Source organism: Saccostrea cucullata, unplaced genomic scaffold (genome assembly GCF_032062105.1).
Source record: "Saccostrea cucullata isolate Sc308-1 unplaced genomic scaffold, CSIRO_AGI_Scuc_v1 ctg489, whole genome shotgun sequence".
NCBI classification, from domain to species: domain Eukaryota; kingdom Metazoa; phylum Mollusca; class Bivalvia; order Ostreida; family Ostreidae; genus Saccostrea; species Saccostrea cuccullata.
In genome coordinates, this window is record NW_026935196.1 from 27,501 (window position 1) to 53,123 (window position 25,623).

General features: G+C 32.4%; 1 protein-coding gene across 6 annotated transcripts in view; it reads right to left on the reverse strand.

Moving 5' to 3' along the window:
- Positions 1-2,542: 2,542 nt before the first annotated feature.
- LOC134242197 (uncharacterized) overlaps positions 2,543-25,623 on the reverse strand; it is a 31,701-nt gene continuing 8,620 nt past the window's right edge. The window contains exons 1-14 of one of the 6 annotated variants that reach the window (XM_062724266.1): positions 22,478-22,674; positions 20,580-20,646; positions 19,496-19,563; positions 19,173-19,355; positions 18,694-18,812; positions 18,439-18,565; positions 17,298-17,324; positions 15,980-16,090; positions 13,532-13,732; positions 13,289-13,386; positions 3,678-3,867; positions 3,430-3,486; positions 3,135-3,219; positions 2,543-3,025 (exon numbers count right to left, since the gene is read on the reverse strand). In XM_062724266.1, coding sequence (XP_062580250.1) covers positions 2,569-3,025; positions 3,135-3,219; positions 3,430-3,486; positions 3,678-3,867; positions 13,289-13,386; positions 13,532-13,732; positions 15,980-16,090; positions 17,298-17,324; positions 18,439-18,565; positions 18,694-18,812; positions 19,173-19,355; positions 19,496-19,541 — 1,701 coding nt within the window. In that variant the 5' untranslated portion in view covers positions 19,542-19,563; positions 20,580-20,646; positions 22,478-22,674 and the 3' untranslated portion in view covers positions 2,543-2,568. Of the gene's footprint in view, positions 3,026-3,134; positions 3,220-3,429; positions 3,487-3,677; positions 3,868-13,288; positions 13,387-13,531; positions 13,733-15,979; positions 16,091-17,297; positions 17,325-18,438; positions 18,566-18,693; positions 18,813-19,172; positions 19,356-19,495; positions 19,564-20,579; positions 20,647-22,477; positions 22,675-23,071; positions 23,216-25,623 lie in introns of those variants that run through there. The other 5 variants (XM_062724265.1, XM_062724268.1, XM_062724269.1 and 2 more) reach the window with 5 other exon arrangements.

Below are 25,623 nucleotides of genomic sequence, written 5' to 3' on the forward strand. Positions count from 1 at the left end.
AAGGCTTCACAAACTACTAGTATTCAAACTCTCTCCAAAGCCCATGATAGGCGTGAGACTGAATGCGTTAACCACTATATACGCTACGGTGTCTTCTTGTTGGTTGTGTGTCAGTTTGCTTTAAAAAAAAAAGTGAATTGTTGAGACAAAAAATATTTTTCCTCCTATTATTTAATTTATCCTGGTTCGTTTTTTTTTTTTTTGGCTTGCTTCTTTCACCCAACTGTTAGACCTTTGTTTTTATACTAAATTTGTCCACGAAATGCTCCGTTTACTTGATCAACACATAGGGCTCACGGCGGATGTGACCGATCAACAAGGGATGCTTTCTCCTCCTAGGTACCTCTTCCCATTTCTGGTATTCCGGGGGTCCGTATTTATGCCCTGCTCACATATTTGTATTTGTAAATTTTTCGACATAAATCAATGCTCATTATCCTCACTTTTTTAACATTCCAGAAATATTCGACTTTTAAATAGAATGGGTCCAGACTCCATTTAGAAAAAACACATTGGGTTTACTTTTCCGTAATATAAGCACAGAATTTAGGATAAAAACCTGACCCATTCATATTCAGAAATAAATTCTTATGGCTGGAATGGTTAAATATTAACGTACCCATTTACCACTAAATAAGTTTAAAAAACAATTTTCAGTCAACATTTCTTACAGTACGGTACTATTATATGAATCAAATATGTTGAAGATGACATTACCGACAACATAAATTGTAGAAAAATCAATTTTTTTCGTCATAGAGCGGGTGATTGTCCTCGCCTTATACACTTTCTCTCTCTCTTTTATAAATCTATGATAACGAGATTATAATGCAACTTTAGTAATATTTCACCTATTTTCACACTATCATCAGATATCAGAACTGAAAGCTAAGAATCTGAAACAGAGTCTATGAAAATTAAAGAAATTCATGAAATATATAGTTATGGAAATTAATTGATTATCAGGGATATGCTTTGATTTTTATGAAAAAAGATCCAAGCATTTCACGCTTATTTGGCTGAATTGAAATTTGTAAATGAACGAAGCGGCATTAAGATTTGAAGCTGAATGCGTTTTAATCATTGTGTTTTCTTATCAAAACTTTGAATGCATATATATACATGTACCACTAAATATTTACAAAACTATGTGTATATATCAAGTCAATTGTTAAGTTGCATTAAAGTTTTTTCTTTGGTATGTTTTGTTAATGAATGACTGTCATAAGTTAATTGCTGGAAAAAATGAGAATATCGGTATATATGGAAGAATGTAGCTTGTCAACCAATTAAGCCGACCCCTTCCCCAACCATAAATTAGGGTTTTTGTGTCAGGATCTTTAAATGTTATGGACAACAATGTAATCCCCTCCCCCTCCCAAAGAAATTTATGCTGGATCCATCCTTTATTCCGGAATTTAAAACAAATGGAACTAAACATATTGATTAACGAAATAAAAACGTCTTTAGAGTTGTTTCCATTAGAAAATAAAAAGATACTTTCACGAAAGGCCACACTACTTTTTCTATAATTTATACAAATACATATGTATCACACTCAGTGACTGAGCATAAAACGCCCAAGTTGAGCATATGACACATGGACCTCCTATGGACTGGGCCAAATTTGAAATGTAAGAGGAGTCTGGGGAAGAAAATATTGTACAAGACTGTTGTAAACACAAGGTAACGTCAATAAATTATTTCACTAATTGCACTAGGTCTAATTGCTATATGTATACTCGAAAAAAGTATAGCTGTCATGACAACAAAGATAGCCTTCTGGATATTTTCTACGCAAACCAAAAATAGCTCCGGAAAAGTTGGGTAGGTGCATATTTGATGTGATTGTCAAGATATAACGAAGACCTTGTGGTCAAATTTGATAGCTAACGTTTGATTAGGATTTATATTAAACAAAACAATAAATATTTTATTAAAGTAATGTCAAGAGTCCATTCAAGTGGCAAATTAGTCGAAAAATGACCATCAGATGCGTGAAAAACGCGTGCTACCGATGTTTAAGGAAGGGTGGGTGACACAAAAACCTAACAATCTTTAAATATACCAAGAAGAAGTCTCATATTGGTTGAAGTAGTTTTATTATTAGTAAAAAACCGTATATAAAAGACATTTTTTGTCTAAATGTGCAGACTGAAACTTCGAATGATCCAAACAAATATAGCTAGTGACCCAAATCAAGTAGATTTTCGATTAGCACTTTGTATACAGCGCCCTTGGCTAGCGAAGATGCTTTAAATATGGGTATTTGGAAAATTTAGAATTTATAATGTCAAAATATTTATAAAACTAAAATTCTTTTTTTTAGAAAAAAGTCTGAAAGGGGAGGGGGCGTCCAGATTGATACATCTTAAATACCTATTCAACGTAGTTAATGTCGAATTAAAGGATTTCATGCTAAATTCTTAAAACATCTTACACATGCTTACATGGGTATAGATGCAACACAAATTTCAAACTGCCTATTTACCAAATAAAAGTCAAGACAACTACAAAAAAAAACCACACAAAAAAAAAACAGTTCTTGCATTTTAAGTCTCGTACATCTCAGGTCTTATTGACCTCACTTGTTTTTCCCTCTGTCAGGTTATCTAAGTGGACTGCGTGGTCGTATGTCGGGTCCGGCGAGACTTTGTGATCTGTTTTAGTTGTAACATCGTATAAGGGATTTTCTGTATCACATATTGTACTTGAATGATCGTAAATGTTTTCTTTCTGTTCAATAGTGATATCTTTCTCCCAGAGATGATTATATACGTCTGTTGATTCTGATACCTTTATACCTTTGGCTTTTTCATACACCCCTTTCTTTTCCCCTGTAATATCCCCGTGTGATTTTGGTATGTGTACTGTGTCCAATGTAACCGAGTCAGAGTGGAGGCTACATAATTTTGAATTGTCTGCAATTTCGTAAAGTTCGGTGTTGGCAACAAAATGTGCCGGTAACTGCTTGCTTTCTGCTGTTGATACAACATCCAAATTTCGTCTTTTCTGACGTTTCTTCCTGTTTTTATTTAAAACCATCATTTAAATTTAAACATGCCTAAATCTTTTTTTAAATCATGAATAAAAACAAGTAGATAATATAAGAAATAAACCCCCAAACCTCTCACCTGCAATATAAGAAACAAACGACAACGATGATGACAGCCAGCGCTAATGGGACACTGTAAACGACTGGTGTTATTTCTGAAGAGGCTATAATTATGTAAAGGTTGCAATAAATATAAAAGAAAAAATGATTCATTATAGGCAACAGTCCTTTAGAATGATTTTAAAAATTGTCAGGAAAATTCTGAAGAAAATAATTTGGATCCTTTCATTGCAGCAAAGTAGTTTGTCAATAGTCAATTGTTAACATATATACTTTTGTTCGAGCAGACTACAACATGTACAAGTTTTCTTTACCTTTTGTTGTTGCCTGGGTTGAGGATGATCCTAGCTGTGTTACTTTAGTCGATACGTCTATAATATGCAGACATAAACATATTTTATTCTTGTTTGAAGGCGGATTTACATTAGGATTTCGAATATTTTTTTTAATTTAAATTGATGCCCTAGCTGTAACAACCATTTACTTTTCTTGATATACCGGTATTCTAAAGCATTGAGCTTATATTAATTTTGTAAAAATAAATAACATGGTTTGTATCTACCTTGAGTATAACTTAATGAATATGTATTTCTATGTGATTCAGACGAATAGAGGGCATCATTTGGCATTCTGCTACTTTCCTCCAATGCTATGGTCGATGTGTCTAAATAAATATTCTGATAACTCGTCATTAAAGCTTTGTTATCTCGGCTAGTAGTTTCGACTTTACTAATTGTCTCTCCTTCTGAAGCCTACAATAATAGAAATAAAGCAAAAGTGTTTGAGTATTAAGGAACCAAAGAGATGAGATCAGAGGTGCCATGAAGGAGTGAACATCCCCTGCCGACCGATCACACCCGCCGTGTGCTCCTTGTCATAATCGGGAAATAATGGGAAAATTCGTCGACAAATCAGTGTGTATATAATGGCCTATGATAATAAGTATCAAAAACGTCAGTCAGCATTTGACTCAATGATAAATTGTATTTGCCGACAAATTCATTGTATCGACCATAGAATTTACGATTGATGACTTTAAACGAGACTGCCAATTTCATCAACATGTTTGATAGTAACTTACACCGTTTTAGAAATTGAACATTTGTCCGTCTGTAAACTTCACATTTTAAACTTCTTCTCAAGAACCACTAGGCTAGTTTTAATCAAAGTTGGTACAATTAGCATTCTTGGGTATTTATAGTTTTTAGTAGAATTAATAAAAATAAAGATCTTGCTGTCGTGAATGATGCAGGATTCCTCTGTCTCGAAATGTTGTTTGATCATGAAATACCGGTATATATAGAAGCCTCAGTTATTATATTTGTCGACCTCCGAGGTTATCCTGCAATGTTTACGAAAACGAGAACTTTATTTCTTAAATAACATATTCCATGTATTCGTGATAACAAGATAACTAAGTCGTTATAATATGAGGCGCCGTTTTTAGCTCTACTGCTCAGAGACTAGAAGAGCTTATGCGATAGTAATGCGTCCGTCGTCCGTCCATCTGTCTAGCTGTCTGTCTGTAAACAATTTTTCAAAATGCTACTCCTCCTACAGTTTTGGTCCGATTTTAATATAACTTGGCACACAAGTAGACTACACTAAGATACATAATTCTGTGCATCGGTTTTTATTTTGACGAGTGGCAAGGATCATTTTTCTATTCATTGCTGATTTAAAGTCTCAAGTCCCAACTGCTACTTTTCTCTTCCTTTGTTTTAAGTATAAACCAGTAGAGCTACAGTCTCTACAGAGACTTCTGGTTGTATTTACTTGAAAAAAGTGATATCATCTATTTGAATAGGCGATATAACTTATTCGAATAGGTGATATCACCTATTCGAATTGGTGATATCACCTTTTGGAAGAAGATAGGTGATATCACCAATTCTAATTAGTGATATCACCTATTCGAATAAGTGATATCACCTATTCTTGCTGAATAGGTGATATCACCAATTCGAATAAGTGATATCACCTGTTCGAATAGGTGATATCACCTTTTCAATTTGAATTGGTGATATTACCAATTCGAATAGGTGATATCACCTATTTGAATTTCTTACAACAATAAATAATGAATTCTCCCTATGATATATAGATTACCACTGGAACCAAGAAAAATCGGACTACCCAGTTTTCATGCGTTTTTCCAATTTTTTTTTAAAGTTTACATGATAGATAAGTGAAATAAATTAATTTGTGAGGAAAACAAACTTCAATTTCTATTGGGGCTGATTAAAATTAAATGCAAAACTGTAATCTATTGTCTCCTAGAATGATGACTTATAAAACAAAAGTGTAAGTATATATGATTTAGGGACCTATAGTCTTGGGAGCTGTTGTTATTTCATAAATAATTTGAATAGGTGATATCATCTACTAGTATTCAAAATGATATGATGATATCACATATTCGAAAAGGTGATATCACCTATGCAATTTGAATAGGTGATATCACTTACCGGTATTCGAATAAGTGATATCACCTATTTGAAATGAATAGGTGATATGACCTATTCGAATTAGTGATATCACCTATTCAAATAAGTGATATCACCTTTTCGAATAGGTGATATCACCAATTCAAATTAAAATAGATGATATCACCTATTTGAATAGGTGATATCACTTATTCGAATAGGTGATATCACCTATTCAATATGTGATATCACATATTCAATAGGTGATATCACTTTTTTGCAGTAAATACCAAAACGGCGCCTCATATTATAACAAGATAAGTTGTTATAACTAGATAACAAGTGGAGACTCTAGAGAGAAATATATACTCGTAAAACTAGATTCTTTCTCGTACACCAATATACGTGTTATATTATACACCTATTTACTGGCTATGAGGACAATAGCAAGTTTATCGTCCCCCAAGACAGCAAACTATTTCCCGAGGCGCAGCCGAGGGAAATAGTTTGCTGTCGAGGGGGACTCTTACCTGTCCTGTACAGTTCAAGTGAGCTTTTGAAATATTTGGAATAAATGTTTCATATTTTCTTCTTTTTTGTTTTATTTTATGGTGTTAATTTTTGTATTATTAAGCAAATAGATTATGCAGTTATTTATTTACTAATTAAACAGATTACATTTTATCGAGTGTTGTTTTCTATATGTAAAATTGATATTTATGTTTCCGTACGTCCTTATCACTCTCATTTAAGTTCAATTTTTAAACTATTTTCTCATTTAAATGTTCTTTTTTTGTAATATTCTTTTCTTTAGTTTTCATATTTATTTACGATTCTTTGAATATTCTATATTGATGAATAAGTATTTCCCTGATGTTGATAGCTTAAAATCATTTTTTTTTCTCTAAAAAAATAACTAATTCGTTTATTTTAGTTAACGTTAAATCGGTGTTTAATGCATTAAAAACAAAACACTGACATGGTTTTCTTATCAACGATGATAAAAAAAACATTCCAGAAATAATATAAACCACCGGGTTTCTTCTTATCGTTAGAGGCATCTCATAAATATTCATAAATACGCTAGGCCCGTGATATTTAGACTCAACCGTCAAAATCATGTCGACTTTCGCGAGATTTAAAACGAAAGTAGAATGGTAAATGAATACCGATCCCGATTAGAATTAAGACGAAGAAAAACAGAAATAACAAGCTAATTAAGAGAATTTGTGTCCCCCGCTTAAGGAAAAAGTAAAACATGCGCAGTTCGGGGGGAGCCGGGGGGGGGGGGGGGAGTTGGATCCCCCTCACTGAATTTGTAGAATTATTAAATGTATACATGCATTTATACTGAAGCAAATAAAATATACCATAATGGATATAAAGATTTAGTTGCTTATTCTTTATTATGTGTATAGAAGATTCTTTTTATGTGGAATATTTATCACACTGTAATGATGATTTTATGAGTTTGTACAAGCCAGACCTCGTAAATTTTTCATTTCACGTGCTGAATACTATTATTTAGTAAAAAAAAGTATTTCAAAAAAAAAAAACCAGAAGTCTCTGTCGAGACTGTAGCTCTACTGGTTTGTACTTATCAAAAACTATTGCACTATTTTAAGTTTCTTTGTGTAGTCTACTTGTGTGCCAACTTATTTTAAAATCAAACTAAAACTGTAGAAGGAGTAGCGTTTTAAAGGAATTTCACGGAAAATTCTATTTCTAGTAACCATGGCAACACCATTCATTGAAATCAAAAACTTATGCACTATTCTTTGTATCTTAGTGTAGTCTACTTGTGTGCCAAGATATACTGAAATTAGACCAAAACTGTAGAAGGAGTAGCATTTCAAAGGAATTTCACAGAAAATTCTATTTTTAGTAACCATGGCAACATCGTTCATCGAAATCAAAAACAGATGCACTATTCTATGTATCTTAGTGTAGTGTACTTGTGTGCCAAGTTATATTGAAATCAGACCAAAGCTGTAGAAGGAGTAGCGTTTCAAAGGAATTTCACAGAAAATTCAATTTTTAGTAACCATGGCAACACCGTTCATCGAAATCAAAAACCAATGCACTATTCTATGTATCTTACTGTAGTTTACTTGTGTGCCAAGTTAAATTGAAATCAGACCAAAACTGTAGAAGGAGTAGTGTTTTAAAGGAATTTCACAGAGAATTCTATTTTTAGTAACCATGGCAACAACGTTCACCAAAATCAAAAACCGATGCACTAGTCTATGTATCTTAGTGTAGTCTACTTGTGTGCCAAGTTATATTGAAATCAGACCAAAACTGTAGAAGGAGTAGCGTTTTAAAGGAATTTCACAGAAAATTCTATTTTTAGTAACCATGGAAACACCGTTCACCGAAATCAAAAACCATTGCACTATTCTATGTATCTTAGTGTAGTCTACTTGTGTGCCAAGTTAAATTGAAATCAGACCAAAACTGTAGAAGGAGTAGCGTTTTAAAGGAATTTCACAGAAAATTCTATTTTTAGTAACCATGGCAACACCGTTCACCGAAATCAAAAACCATTGCACTATTCTATGTATCTTAGTGTAGTCTACTTGTGTGCCAAGTTATATTGAAATCAGACCAAAACTGTAGAAGGAGTAGCGTTTTAAAGGAATTTCACAGAAAATTCTATTTTTAGTAACTATGGCAACACCGTTCATCGAAATCAAAAACCGAGGCATTATTCTATGTATCTTAGTGTAGTCTACTTGTGTGCCAAGTTATATTGAAATCAGACCAAAACTGTAGAAGGAGTAGCGTTTTTAAGGAATTTCACAGAAAATTCTATTTTTAGTAACTATGGCAACACCGTTCATCGAAATCAAAAACCGAGGCATTATTCTATGTATCTTAGTGTAGTCTACTTGTGTGCCAAGTAATATTGAAATCAGACTAAAATTGTAGGAGGAGTAGCGTTTTGAAATATTGTTTACAGACAGACGGACAGACAGACAGACAGACAGACGGACGGACGCCGGACGCATTACTATCGCATAAGCTCTTCTGGTCTCTGACAAGTAGAGCTAATAAGTTGCCGTCTGGGTATTGAACGCGGGACCCCTCAGATTGGAAGCGAGAAACATACCACTAGACCACGGACTCGCTTTACATGGAGTCGAGTACATATGTATATGCAGAAGTGAAGTCACATATATGTATATATTCATGTTCGGTATTGTGAAAATTTTACACAATTCATGGTTTTTGATTTATTTAGCCTTTATTAAACAGTTCTAATAGATGTAATAAGAACATAAAGTCCGCCGAGAACCTGATTTATACGCAGTAACTCTCCTCATGCCCCTTTGCTAAAAATAGCGACATATAATACTGTAAATACTAATAAAACAAACGGGGTGGGGCACTTTGAGAGGGGTGAGGGAGGTCCTAGGGAGTTTTTGTATAAAATTACATTGAATAAGCTCAAAATCTTCTTGAAATATCGCCCGGAAAATGATAGTGTTACACACAGACAGAATGTATAAATTTACGACCTTGAACTTTGACCTTTTGACCTCAAAATCAATAGAGGTCTTTATTAGGCCACAGGGAGTTGTTATGTAAAATTTCATTGCAATAGCTCAAATGGTTCTAGAGATATCGTGTGGAAACGAAAGTATTATAACAGACAGAATTTCCTTATTTATGACCTTGACCTTTGACCTCTTGACCTCAAAATCAATAGGATTCTTCTTTAGTCCATAAGGAGTTGCTATGCTAAATTTCATTGCAAAAGCTCAAAGGGTTCTCGAGATATCGTGTGGAAACGGAAGCGTTACAGACAGACAGAAAGACAGACGGATGGACGGACAGACGGACGGACGGACAAACCCAAATTAATATCCCCCACTTTTCAAGCGGGGGACAAAAAGAATCGAGACGGGGGTATAAAACCGGGGCGGGCGGGGATGAGAATCTAAGAAAATATTTATTATGGCCTTATTATACTCATGACATATTGAACATGTTGAATACAGCAGTATATTTCGTAAATATGTTATCAATGAAGCTCCTTTAATCTTTTGTCATTTTTCTTCTTCTGCTGAGAAGTTGCTACACATAAGTGGATGTGCTATAAATAGAAAAGAGTAATCTATGTTTAGACCATTGTTGCTTTAAAATGAAGCAAGAATCCATTCGCAATATTGTACTATGTAGCATTATTGTACAAACATGTGCATTCTGAAAGCATATTGTCGAAAGCTTTATATTTGTTAAGACTTTTTATATGAAGCTTCCAATTAGAACAAAAATGCCATTTTTCCTAATATTCAGACATCTCTATATTTAGCCACCTGATACTAAAAATAGAAATGGGAATCCCCCTCAACCATTATTCATACCTGGCCAGCTAGTGGTGTCCAGATCTTGTCAATAACATCTCAAATTTTACAAAATATTTCCTAATTATGCAGCAATTACATCTAAAATGTGCTTGAAAATGTGCAATAATTTACATTTTCTCAATTATTCGAATAATCTATTTTTAGACCATTGTTGATATGAAATGAAAGAAGAGTTCATCCTCAATATTGTGGCAATTATTGTACAAACACATGTACATTCTTAAAGCATATTATAGAAAACTTTATATTTGTTAGGACTTTTTATATGAAGCTTCAAATTAGAACAAAAATGCCATTTTTCCTAATATTCAGAGACATCTCTATATTTAGCCACCTGATACTAAAAATAGAAATGGGAATTCCCTTCAACAATTATCCATACCACCTACTGGTATCCAGATTTTGTCATTAGCATCTAAAACTTTACAAAATATTTCCCAACTATGCAGCAACTACATCTAAATGTGCCTGAAAGGGTGCAATAATTTACATTTTCTCAAATTATTCGAGTAATCTATTTTTAGACCATTGTTGCCATAAAATGATACAAGAGTCCATCCTCAATGTTGTGGCAATTATTGTACAAACACATGTACATTCTGAAAGCATATCATGGAAAGCTTTATATTTGTTAAGACTTTTTATATGAAGCTCCCAATTAGAACAAAAATGCCATTTTTCCTAATATTCAGAGACATCTCTATATTTAGCCACCTGATACTAAAAATAGAAATGAGAATTCCCCTCATCAATTATCCATACCTGCTAGTGGTATCCAGCTCTTGTCATTTACATCTAAAATTTTACAAAATATTTCCTAATTATGCAGGAACTACATCTAAAAATTGCCTGAAAAGATGCAATAATCTATATTTTCTTAATTATTCGAGTAATCTATTTTTAGATCAGTGTTGCCATTAAATGAAACAAGAGTCCATCCTCAATACTGAAGCAATTTTTGAACAAACACATGTACATTCTGAAAGCATATTGTAGAAAGCTTTATATTTGTTAGGACTTTTTATATGAAGCTACCAATTAGAACAAAAATGCCATTTTTCCTAATATTCAGAGACATCTCTATATATAGCCACCTGTTACTAAAAATAGAAATGGGAATTCCCCTCAACCGTTGTCCATACCAGCTAGTGGTGTCCAGCTCTTGTCATTAGAATCTCAATTTTTACAACATACGTTCTAATTATGCAGTAATGACAATTAAAACTTTGCCAAAATTTGATTTTTCACATTTTTCTAAAATATATCTATATAAAGATACATGTTACTAAAAATAGGAGCAAAAGCCCACTTATGTTTTTTCATGAAATGACACTACTTATTCCCAAGTATGATAACCCATGCAAGATTTGGGAAATTTCCGCGGACAATTTTTCTTATTTAGCCTCAAAGATCTCAAAAAATTCCAAATTTCCCATTTTTCAATTTTTTAGAAACCATATCAGTTTGCATGACCTTTTTCTTACAGGAAGAATTTTTAGAATAAACTATTATATGCTCTGTGTACCTCAAAAGGTCATGATATCATATGATCTAATGATTTTTGTTAGAGTCTATTAGATACCGATAAATTTTCATTTACATTTCCTCAATTTTCATGTTTTCATTTAGTCAAAATGGGCCAAAAATGGCCGAATTCAATGGATCCGTCTCCATGGCAACCAAGTGCACGTGTGGAACTTCCGACACCATATTTACTAGTTTTGTACCAAGACACACCTATGGTGAAAATTTCATCAAAATCCGAGACATGTCGTTTCCAAGCCCTATAGTAAATTCGTTGGTGCTTACAGAGAATGCGTGTTAAAACTTTAAATTTTTTGGCGGGTTTGATTGACACATCCTTGCACTTTCACAAATTTTAACTTTATTCTTAATCTTTTGGAAAAGTGGCAATCCTGATGTGTATTAATGAAAAATATTAATACTATAATCTAGAAAATTCAGAGTAGACAAGTACTAAAGCAAAGCAAACACACAATATATTGTCAGACCGTGCAGATGTGGTGAACTGACTTTGGGGATTTAACGCACCCGATGAATCGTAAACACCAAACAATAACATGTTTACAAAAACCGGTGTACATAAAGGCCGGTATACACAGTAAGATTTGTATTATAAGATTTGTATTATAATACAAAATCTTACTGTGTATACACTCTTAATACAGTGTATCATAAGATTTTTCGAATCTTATAAAACTGTACTAAGAATAGAGCAATGCTCTATTTCCTAATACAAGTCTTAACTCACCTTTCACTTTCAACCAATCAAATGTACTCACATTGGGGGTCATACTATTTATATCATTACTAAATAAAGCACATGGAAAATAATAATGGCCGACTTTTCGAGTAAAGATATCGAAAAACTCGTGGTTTTATGGGAAGCGGAAGAGGACTTGTGGAATATATCAAGCTGTAGCTACCACAAAAAAGATGCTAGAAGAAGAGCTTATTATTATCATTTATATTATTTTGACAGAGAGAGAAATATGGCAGGAGAAAACACGTGGGAATAATAGTTTATTTACAATCTTATAAGATATGTATTAGCGTGTGTACAAGAAAGTATTACAATACAAAAGTATTATAATACTTGTATTATACTACAAATCTCATCGTGTATACCGGCCTTAACACGAGTGTGATCGATTCGCAAAACTCTGTACACAACGGAATGACGATACTTGTGAAGTAGTTCTGCTTTCTAACATTTCTACTCAGAATAAAATTATTCTTCTTGATTTAAGTTTTAATATTTCTCATTAATACACATCAGGATTGCCACTTTTCCTAAGGATTAAGAATAAAGTTAAAATTTGTGAAAGTGCAAGGATGTGTCAATCAAACCCGCCAAAAAATTTAAAGTTTTAATAACTTTTAAATGAAATAAGATTTTTAATTAATTTTTGTGTGAAATGCTATTAAAATATATTATTCGTGATATTATACAGAAAAAATGAGAAAATGTTAACTTCGAATCTGTGTCCAAGTACCTTTAAGTATAGTTTACGGTTGTGAAACATAGATTATCGCGTTAACTATGATTTATAGATGTAAAATATAGATTAACGTTGTTAACTATAGTTTTCAGTCCGTAAACTATAGTTTACAACCGATAAACCTAGTTTATCGACTGTGAAACTATGTTTAGCTCATTTTTGTGAATTTGGCGTGCCATATATTAACTTTAATTTAAATTCTTTAAAAAATCCTCAAAAATCAAAATTTCCGACTCTTTTAGAAAATAGATATTTGAAATAATTTACCACATAGGCTTTTTATTTTATTTAATTCAGATACTTTTAATGCTACATATAATAGCACAAAATCACGAATTTAAATTGACTTACGGATTCACAGAATGCTCGTCTTGATTCACTGCAGTCTTCTAATGTGCATTCCTCGCCACAACTTTGGCATTTTATATCCTTGGTAAGATTTTTTAAATCTGAAAATCAACTGAAAACATTAGATTGTATTGTGTATTTTACTTTTACAAAATCCCAGCACCTATTTTTTTTAAAGACAGATACAGAAAAAGCGACGGATTTTATAAACATTTGATAAATAAGATAATACTGAATGACCTTTACCATCTTTGTATTCTAATTCAAATGTTGAGGACCGAATTCCAAGCCACAAAGGACCACTAAATGAGATGTTATAATTCGTGCAAAAATTTGTTGACGCTGGGTTTACATGTAAGTCTATGTCAGCCTTTAGATAGTTAGCATACGTTGAGTGTTGCACACATCCCTGCGAAGCTTCATCCCATGAGTAATTTCCCATAAGAACTTCAAAATATAATACATATTAATATTAATCAATAAATACTTTTTAATACTGGTTTGCATCAAAGAATAGCAATGTAAACCTACTCCGCCTACATGTATATACATGTATGCATCTGATTACACCTCAGTGATATCTAGGGTTCCGTGTTAATGCCCTATTGTCTTTACATTTTTTTTAGATTGATCACTGCAATCTCCATCTTTTCACTCCAGCTAGATATGAACTGTTTTTACAATTTATAGTTTGGGAATTTTTTTTAAAAAATCAACGTAACGAACAGTGATCATTCACAAAACAATACAATGTGAACAAGGCAATCACGAAAAAAAACTCCATATTAATGTGATATCTGTATATACTAAAATATGTATCGTATAAGGAAAATTTGACGCCGAAAAGCTGAAGTCATCTGGATATTTTTGTTTGTTTCTTTGTTAAACGTCCCCTCAAGAATTCTTCATTCAAATTGAGACTCCATCGCTTCTCGGTGGAGGGTTTGCCTTGGAGTGCTTCAAATTTAGCTGCATTTACAGCCTTTGAGCAGTGAGGATCTTTGTCATGCCCCCACGTGTAACACGAGATGTCGGTCTCATCCACAGCTAGGACTGGTCTCACGTAGTGTGTCGAACCACTGTACCACGGGCGACTGTTATACAATGAATAAGCTTAAGAATACGTACGATAATCAATCTTAGGAAACTTTAAAAGAAATACTAGTAATAATAAAAAAATAAATCTGTAAACATAAAGCATAAAACAGGGACCCCTACTAATCTCGAAGGCGGGATCAGGGTGCCTGGGAGAAGTGAGTCATACCCTGATCCCACCTATGATGTTTATAGAGGTCCATATTTGCTCTGCTCTAAAATTTGAATTGTTTAATAGAATTTTGAGCTCGAATACTGTTCGCTATCTCCATGTATTTCATCACATGATCATAATAACGACCATAGATATGGCACGCCAAATTCACAAAAATGAGCTAAACCTAGTTTCACAATTGATAAACTAGGTTTATTGACTGTAAACTATAGTTTACAAACCGTAAACTATAGTTAACGATTCGTTAAGTATAGTTTTCATCTGTAAAACTATATTTAACGGTTGTTAACTATAGTTTACGAATGCTAATCTAAGTTTATCTGTTTGAAATAAGCGTTAACAATAGATTTTGTTGATAAACATAGATTCACGTTTGTAAACTATAGTTTACAATCGTAAAGTATAGTTAAGAGTTGTTAATCATAGTTTCACAAATCGTGAAACTATATTTATCAGATCGTTAACTATAGTTAACGGTTTGTAAACTACAGTTTACAAATTGTGAAACTGTATTTATCAGATTATATATGTTTTGCAATAGCAAATGATTGTTTTTGGTGTTAAGCATAGTTTACGCTTGTGAAACATAGATTATCGCGTTAACTATGGTTTACAGATGTAAAATATAGATTAACGTTGTTAACTATAATTTACAACCGATAAACCTAGTTTATCGATTGTGAAACTATGATTAACTCATTTTTGTGAATTTGGCGTGTCATACATAGAATTTACAAAATGCTGACTATATTTCAGGTTGTTGGAATCTCTGTATGCATGACAAAAGCTATTATTAATCGATAAAATATCGATGTATCTAAATGTCGAGTTGAAGCTACAGCAATTGTTTTCTCTTTCTTATGAAGGCTTATAAATAAATTCTGCTGCATAGTAATATAACAAGAGGTTTATATAAGAAACAGTGAGTGTCCATCAAAATTCCAGCCATTTGTTGGAAGACCTGGTTTCTGAAGACTACATAAATGCTGACAATAAGAAAGCCCACATCTTAATGTAATGTTTATATATCTACTGTAGATTTTGTGTAGAATAAGAATATTTCATAACACAGACGAAGGAGGAGTTTGTGTGTTTGTAATGGTAAAAGATTGTTCTTTTTATATGAATAAAAATTAATTCCGTAGATTGAGTTATTTTTCCATGAAATTTCGAAAATGTCTTATGATTCAAGACATTTTATTTACATGACAAACACTGGATTATAAAGATGAATTTGATATTTTATAAACTAAAAATACATTTAAAATCGAATTAGATTTACAGATAAGGAAAAAAAGATGAGAGATTTTCATAGGTGGTTTTCTGATTTTAACACTTGATGTAAAGTCTATTGTATTTCTATTAAATTAAACGATTCTCATTGAGAACAAAACCTACATATGTAGGTTTTACCTGGATATTACCTTTGTTTGTACATAGTGCATTCCCAAAAGACCCGCAGTCAGCCATTGTAAATATCTCTTCCTTGTCACAAAATATAAGCACACACAAAAGCTCTTGATCTGATTCTTCAACTATGAAAACATAGAAATACTTTATTCAGTAAGAATAGTCGTATAATATTTAGTCTCGGTTCAGAGAGAAATAAAAGAAACGTTCAAACTTGAATTTTAGAAAGCTAATTCAGAGAATTTGTGTCTCCCCCTTAGGAAAAAAAGACCATTCGCATTTTGGGCTTCAGATCCCCCCTGGATTTGTAAAATTATTAAATGTATACATGCATATTGAAGCAAATAAAAATGCCAATATGGATATAAATATTTGATTGCTTATTCTTTACTATGTGTTTAGAAAATTTTTATATAGAATATCTATCACACTGTAATGATGATTTGTACAAGCCCGACGTCATAACTTTTTCATTTCACATACTGAATACTATCATTACGTAAATTAATTTTTAAAAAAAAGTATTTAAAAAATGGATCGTATGGGATTCGAATCCGGGACCTCTCACATGTTAATTGAGAGTCATACCCTATACCACGGACCCACTTGCTTCTTAATAGCAAATTATATGCAAACATTAGGTAACATACATTTATTTATTAACGTTAGATATTGTCAAAATTTTACACAATACATGGTGTCTAATTTAGCTTTTACAAAACAGTTCTGATAGATATAGAATATAATGTCCGCCGACAACCTGTATTATACGTAATAACTCTCCACATACCCCTTGTGCTAAAAATAAGAGACTTTTAATACAATAAAATCGGGGCGGGACACTTTGAGAGGGATGAAAGAGGCCCTATAGGGAGTTTTGGGATAAAATTTCATTGCAAATCTTCTTGAGATATCGCCCGGAAACGAAAGTGTTACACACAGACGGAATGTTTAAATTTACTACCTTGAACTTTGACCTTTTGACCTCAAAATCAAGGGTCTTCCTTAGACCACAGGGATTTGTTATGTAAAATTTCATTGCAAATGCTCAGAGGATTTTCGAGATATCACGCGGAAATAAGTGTTAAAACAGACGGAATTTATATGACCTTGACCTTTGAACTTTTGACCTCAAAATCAATAGAATTCTTCTTTAGGTCATAAGGAGTTGCTATGCAAAATTTCAGCGCAAAAGCACAAAGGGGTCTCGAGATATCGCGCGGAAACGAAGGCGTTACAGACGGACATAAATACGGACGGATGGACAGACAGACCCAAATTAATATAACCCCACTTTAATTGAGAGCAGTTGACAAAAGATTAAAAACTTACGTTTAGAAGACCTAATTGCGTTGTAGTCTGTAAATATATAAAGGATTTGCATGCTCATATTAAAATTTTAAAAAGTATTTTTATAATAAGCGAACTAACAAAATAATATCCTTGCTACAATATTTCAAAGTGTGTATATTAAATTTGTGTAACTGTTTCCTTAATTTTGCAACCACCCCCACCCCCCACCCCCACCCAAAAAAATTCCATTGTAAAAATATGATAAGGTAAAAAAGTAATCTTTTAGTAAATTTGGTATCCAGTATTTTCTGAGAAGATAATTTAAAAACATAAGGATATGGAAATAACGAACAGTATTCAATCTCAACGTCCATTAAACAAATATACAAAACAAGAGCAGAGCAAACACGGACCTCCGAAACATCAGAGGTGGGATCAGGTGCCATGGAATATGGAACATTTCAGGGATCCTTGGCTTGTATTTCCACTGACCATTAATTTGCCACAATAAGCATTTATCTTCATTTCAATCATTCCAATGTACCAAACTTGAGCTTCCAATGATTGCCCATTAGGTTGACAAGAATTTGTAATACTTTTTTTTCTGTCAGTGACTTTTGCTTCATGTCTCATTTAATCAATATCTGTTCCTGGTATAAGCTTCCACTGATTTTCCATTACTGTATCATACCACGGAGAATAATAATATATATTTTTCTGCAATTGACCTTGAACATGCTGAAATGACCTTGAATCTCGGTCCCGACACAACCTCATAAGCGTGTACTTTACTCTGGATCTGTTTTCAATATTTTCACTTCCAATTGTCTATCGAATTGTTTGAGTCAGTCTGTTTAACACCCCAGTAAAAATAAGTTAAGGGTCAAAAGGTCACATGCAAATAAGGCACATGAAGCCTGCGAGTTTTATAGGACTGATCACGTGACTAATCCGTATTTACATCCAAATAAATCTCTGAAAATGATACCTTATTTCTTAAATAATTTCCCCTTACCAAAATATAGCCTGGCAAACGTTGCAAGGGAAAATGATCAAGCAACCAAATGTAAAGAGACGGACACATTGATTCCTACCCCCTTCCTCCCCAATCAGCTTTCTTTGCGTATGTCAGTATATTATTATAATTGATTAGAAGGAGTTTCATTAAAACATATCTTACCAGTAGTCCTGTAAATAAATATGGAGTTATTGCCAGCTGGAAATTTCTCATCAACCGAGTTACAGTTGTGTATGTGTAATCGTTGAATTTCGGGGTCCAGTGAAAAGAAACAGAGGCAACTATTCCCCTAAACAAAAAAAAAAGATGTCAAAGATGAATCCTCATTGAGAAAAAGAAAAGTAGAAGACTAATATTGTTCAGCTTGTTCCAGTAATAAAACAATAAAAATGATTTGTGGAATATAAGAAAACATACCTGTATTCCAAATGTCTTCGGATCAGTCAAACAGAACAACTGACATTTAACAACTGTTATGTCTAGAACTGTTAAATTGGTTATAACATGCTGAAGAACTGTGTCTTGGTCATAACATCCTTAAATTTGAACAGGTGTATGTGTTTGAATATAGATATCAAGTAATAAAGGAAGAAAATGTACGCAAGTAAGAAAAAACTATATATATATATATATATATATATATATATATATATATATATATATATATATATATATATATATATATATATATATATATATATATATATATATATATATTACAATTAACTTGCGGATTTTCTAAATATTATGTTTCGACACCCTGTTTACAATTTTGGGAAATATGATTAGATTCTCCTTATTATAATGATAATAGTATAGTTACTCGTCATACAAATTGAAATTTATTTTAATGAGTAATATTTTTCAGTAGAAACTTTTTCAAACACAAAACAAACCAAGAAAATGAATCCAGTCACTTCTCTTTGTATATTGACGAGACCAGTAACTCTCAACTTTCAACTCAGACTTTTCAACAAGGGATAATTTCCCGGTTTTTGAAACCATTCCATGTCCACGACAGAATATTTGAGCGTCTAACCATTTCATTGTATAGTTTGAAATCATTTTCTCTGAAGATACTGGAAAAAGAAAATAAGTATAAGCCAAGATATCGTAAAAAGCTTCATTATGAAAACATGTACATACTTCATCCTTTGAAGAATATGCAAAATAGTGTCTTAAAAATATTCTTGGATATTCAAAGTTTCTTAAAATTTACCTTCATTAATACTTAAAAAATGTATGATGATAAAAAATATGTTCATCTTCTTCAACTCGATTCTCTATCTGAAAAAGAGGAAAGAAAAAACATTATTTGAAACTGTCATTGTGGATGAGAGTGGATCACGGGTAGGATTGTTGTCTTTGACTTTGAAATAACCCATCGTTATCGTTTTATCAACTGTTTAGCTCAATTTTCACATCGCATAGTTTCATCGTGTGAAAAGGAAGAAGCCGGTTGTAAAAGGAAGCAGCTGGTTGTAAAAGTCAGCTCTTCCCAGAGAAGTCCACTGAGAAACTTTTTCAACATTACAAATTAAACACATGCATGAAAACGAGAATTCCAAAAGTGGAAACATAAAGAAAAAAATATTTAATATATTAATTAAGCTCTTGAATGATTTAAAATTAACTTATACAGCCTTTGCTTTATACTGGAATTCTATGTATTAGTAGCTAATCAAAATAAATCATAATGATAAAAATATCACTTGGCAAATTGCATTTGGTTGACAATTTCTACAGTTATATTCTCCATGTATTTGATATTTACGGAAGACCATTTAGGACCTATCAAAAATATTTTTGAATTCGTTATAACGATTTTTAGAATTCGTTATAACGAATTTAATTTGTTATAACAGATTTATGGAATTCGTTGTAACGAATTTAATTTGTTATTACAGATTTGTTGAATTCGTTATAACCAATTCAAATATTCGTAAAAACAAATTCTTGAATTCGTTATAACGAATTCAACAAATCTGTAATAACATATTAAATTCGTTATAACGAATTCAACAAATCTGTAATAACAAATTAAATTCGTTATAACGAATTCCATGAATCTGTTATAACAAATTAAATTCGGTATAACGAATTCAATAAATCTGTTATAACAAATTAAATTCGTTATAACGAATTCTAAAAATCGTTATAATGAATTCAAAAATATTTTTTGATAGGTCCTGAATGGGCTTCCGTAGATATTTGTTTTATGCATACAAATTTTCAAAATGTTCTTTTGGTGAATATGAAAAATATTTTGAAATATTTTGAATAATCTATATATTATTCCTTACTTTTCACTTGTCAGATTTTGTCCGGATTTAAAAGACTGTGAATGTTATCCCTGTCTGTGTATATATACTGTATATACGAGGGTTGATCCAAAAGTAATGTCACAGTATCCATATCTTTTATATTTGGCGTCATATTATCAAAAACAATATACTAAAAGATGCACAAATATAAATCTAATTAACATTAAAAGTTTAATTTAATAATGTTTATTTGAATTTATTTTATAGATGTTTAAAACATAGAGCATAGGGGGTGTCGCCGCGTCACAACGGAACGTCACGTTTGAAAGTGTATTTTTTCTTAGAATGAAAAAGACAAGCACATTTAAAAGATTCAAAGAAAGCACCTAATCTCCCAGTTTCTGTAAAAGACACAATTCTCGTCATTTTCTAGTCTTTAATTGAAAATTAAACTAGAGGTACTGTGAGCAATGAGCTCACTAAATGATACCCCCCGCCTCCCATAATGTCCATGTTTTGCTATACATTGTTTTACGGTAATGTGTAAAGAGGAATAACTCGTCCCATCAAATGTTATCTAGAAGCTTCTATTTGAGTCATAGGTAAACATATAATGGCAATGTCCATGTTTTGCTATGGGAAACCTTAAATACGTGTCGAATAAAAAAGTAAAATAGGAGGTGCACAATGGCAATATGTAATAAAGATTCTGTGAAAGTTTCATTAAATTTCACTCAGTAGTATAAGAGGAGTTGCGGATAAGAGATAAAGCGTAACAGACGGACGGACGGACAGATGTACAGACGGACGGAAAATACCGATTACTATATACCCTCCCACTTTTCAAGCGGGGGGTATAATGACAGCATTGGTATGTGTGATCATAAAAATTGTTGTTTTACTCTGTTGAATTAAACAAAGGGATTGTCGAAATAGAAAACTAGAGGTACTGTGAGCAATGGGCTCACTAAATGATACCCCCCGCCTCCCATGTGTGTATAAATGGCAGTGTCCATATTTTGTTATGGGAAACCCAAAATATGTGTCTGATCAAAAAGTAAAATAGGAGGTGCACAATGGCAATATGTAATAAAGATTCTGTGAAAGTTTCATCAAATTTCATTCAGTGGTATAAGAGAAGTGCGGATAAAAGATGGGTACCCCAAAGCGTAACAGACGGACGGACGGAATTAACGATTACTATATACCCTCCCGCTTTTCAAGCGGGGGGTATAATTACTATATACCCTCCCGCTTTTCAAGCGGGGGGTATAAAAACGGCTCGATGAGTTGTGATGCATTTTTGCTTCAAAAGATGAAAATCATCACAAGCGTCAGTAACATTAATTGATATGACTTACAGGATAAAGAATGTAAATAAAAGACATCTTAATGAATGGTTTCAGCAATTTTGGGCGGGTGATTGGTTACTAAATGATTAGCAGAGGACAAGAAGACCGAAAAGTAGGATATCGGACGGAAACGTTCAATGGTGTCTGACGTTGTCAAAAAAGACAGACGTATAGAGTGGCGTGTGCATTTTTTAGTTTGTCTTATGCTACTGAGTACTGTACAAAAAAAAATTTGACAGAGGGCTTAATTATGAAAAGAGTGAGTGTATAATGGTACGAAGAACTCTTAAAGAAAGCGGAATTAGTGAAAGTGTTTGCGAATCACAAGTATTTTTTAATGAAACGAAGGGGAAACGCTTAAAAGTATAACGGTGCGTATTCGTCATATGACGTTATATTTAGGTGCGGCGACTACCATAAATGCACATTGTTTAAAATCCGATATTTTGGAAAGTATACATCATATTCCTTTGAATTTTTCAGGTCTGACATGAAATAAATAAAGCTTTTATTATGTATTATTTTGCTGCTTTACATCGATTTATAGCAATTTTATCAAAGTTGTGACATTACTTTTGGATCAACCCTCGTATTTAGATACGATAATGACTGTTTTCCTCTGTTAGCATGCTTCTGCATGTCTGCACACTTCAGTACACAGGTACGTGAGTGGGTGCATACAGCTATGTAAACCATGTACATCAGATCAACTTATTACAGGAAGAATTTCAATTGTAAAACAAAATATAATTATTTTACAACAAGTTATATTTAAATTTCAAACTAAAAAAATAAGAATACAAAATATTTGTTGCATTTATATATTAAAGTCTCTGGCGATTGTAGAATATAAAATTATTAGATAATAGAAGATGGACAAGTAAATTCGAAATATTTGATAAAGTATTCGGGGTATTTAAATGGGTGATCAATTTGAAAAACAAACTTACTTTTATCATTCAGCTTCAGAGAGAGACGAGTAATGTCTGATGTCACCTCATGATTTTTTAATGAAAACTGAATTGACATAGTCAAATATAATAAACACTAATCACAAAAAATAATGTTCAATGTGCAGCAACAGAATTTACAAATAACTTAACCTACAGAGTTGCTAGGGTATTTTTGGGGGGTCAAATTTGATGATAGACCCTAAAAAGTTTACAAATATTTACTTACAATTGTCCCTTGTTTAGTTGATATTGGAAAAAGAGCAATCAAAAAACTTCCTTCATCTGCCTGTATAGGGAAAATGTCGCTACATGTTATCAAAAATGATAGCTTACATACGTCAAAGCTTAGAAGTGCTCACAAATGAAGGATCATTTAAGATTGTACCAATATCTCACTGGATTTCCTTTTTAAGTCAAAATTACTTTTATGCTTAATAGAACGTTTCCTTTAATTCTCGTCATTGTAAGGAATTTTTGGAGTTTATAAGTGATGGGAAACAAACAAAGTAGAGATGAATGAAGCATCCTTGAAGGACAGGAAACCAAGTCTATTTAACGTGTTTAAAAGTGATTTAAAAATACTATGATAGAAAACAAGCATTTTGAAAGAATTGTATTAGCAATACTAGTCCCCTACCGACAATAAATCTGGTTAAAAAGAAATTGACTCTAAGATTTCATGACAATTGTTATTCCATCGGTCTTATTACTTTTGAATTGTTTCTTTCTGCTATGAAGCTCAAAGCAAATACCGGTAAATAGTTAAACACCATTATAATTTTCATAATCGCTAATGATTGAACAAAGCTATACATGTTTTCTGAGGAGCACTCCAGTTTTTACTTGAGATGAATCCTCTCTCTAGAGTGAAATCGGTCAAAGGTAACCTGAATTTTCAATGTTATTATTTTTTGTAGAAGGAGTAAATTTCAAAGTGAATGTAAGGGACGCAAAGAAATATATTTAGAAGGAATTATGCTAAACAATCAAACCCGAATAAATATTTTTCAAGTACCTTATACAAAATCCTATGATCGTTATGATTAAAATCAAAATGGAAACCAAAAGAAAATGTCAGGTTATATATAACGAGCTATTCAACTGATTATAACGAAAAATGAGAAAAGTATCTGGTTAAAACGAGTTATTTATAATACTCTTGTAATGAAAGGTCATCAGGTACCGTTAAATAAGGAATTTCAGGAATGCAATTATGTTTAATTTTGTGAAAAAAAAAATTGTTATTAAATGTCATATTTACAATTTTCAGAATTGAAATAATAAACCTAGATTGTAAATAAAAACATATAAACTTGTACCTTTTGTGGGACAGAGTTTTCCTCCTTCCGTAGATGCAAGATTCTGAGTCTTGATAATTATGATTCTGCAATATAAATTTTATCGCACACTCCAGAAATATTTCAATCATTTTGTCTATTCCAGAGGTTATAATTAGACATTATGAATATTAAGGCCATATATTATTATATTTTTAAAAAGTAAATTATACTTACAGTTTCTATTGATCAGTAAGATTTCTTTCTTAATGTATAATCATAAACCGTCAAGCTGAAACCTCCTTTGCTCCAGACCGTCCAATGGAATAAGTAACATGTAGATAAATACTTCTTATTATATCCTTATTACATGCGTATAAGTAGTAGCAGGTGGATCCGAGATTTTTTTTTTTAAGTGTTCAATAATTTTTATTAGTTTATTTCAAGATCTGGCTAATTTTTTGGCAAATGATTTTATTTTTGTAAATTATCAGATTGAATTTTTAATAATCTCCTCGCAACGGAGATGAAGGGGATATAAAAACGCACTAAGGTCTGTGAGAGGGTGTATGAGTGTGTCTATCTGTGTTTGTTCTTGTGTGAAAAGGAAGTGACGAAATTTGCATCGTGATCAATGTTGAATGCTGCCTTGATTTAAAATCAAGATGTTCTTTACGAGTAGAGGGGATGCTCCACTTCTCAGTGCCCTTGTGTATTGTTTAAGTTTAAAATCAGTTGTTTCATATTCAGAAAGATGCTTGTGTTTCTGATTGACAATATTAATATGGTTTTTGAAGACCATGTCTTCCAACAATCTATTGAAATCCCCATGGGTACCAATTGCGCTCCATTGTTAGCAGTCCCATTTTTATATTCAAATGAAGCAGAATTTGTGCAAAATCTTAAGCGTGAAAAGAAGAAAACCCTTGCTGTGACCTTTAACTCAACATTTAGATGTATTGACGACTGTACTGTCAATTAGCAATGGTAATTAGCATTCCTATGTCGATGCGATATATATCCTGAGATAAAAGATACCACGGCGTTTGACACATCGGATTCATACTTGGATATTTTACTTGAAAAAGTCATTAACGGTAATCATGCAACCTAGCTCTATGATAAACGTGATGACTTTAACTTTGAACTTTTCTATCGTCAACTTTTCTTACTTATGCAGCAATATACCTTCATCACCTGCATACGGAGTGTATATACATGTATCTCAGTTGATTCGATACGCAAGAGCATGTTCTACGTATGAACGATTTCTTAAACCAGGTAAATTATTGACATACAAGTTGGTGAAACAAGAACATCAGCAGTCTCGTTTAAAGTCATCATTTCATTTATCATTGAGTCAAATGCTGACTGACGTTTTTCATACTATATGTTATTGTTAGTCCATTATTTATACACTGAATTGAAGACGGATTTTTTTTCAGTTATTTTCCGAGCATGACGAGAAGCTAGGGCGGGTTTGACTGGTCAGTAAGAGATG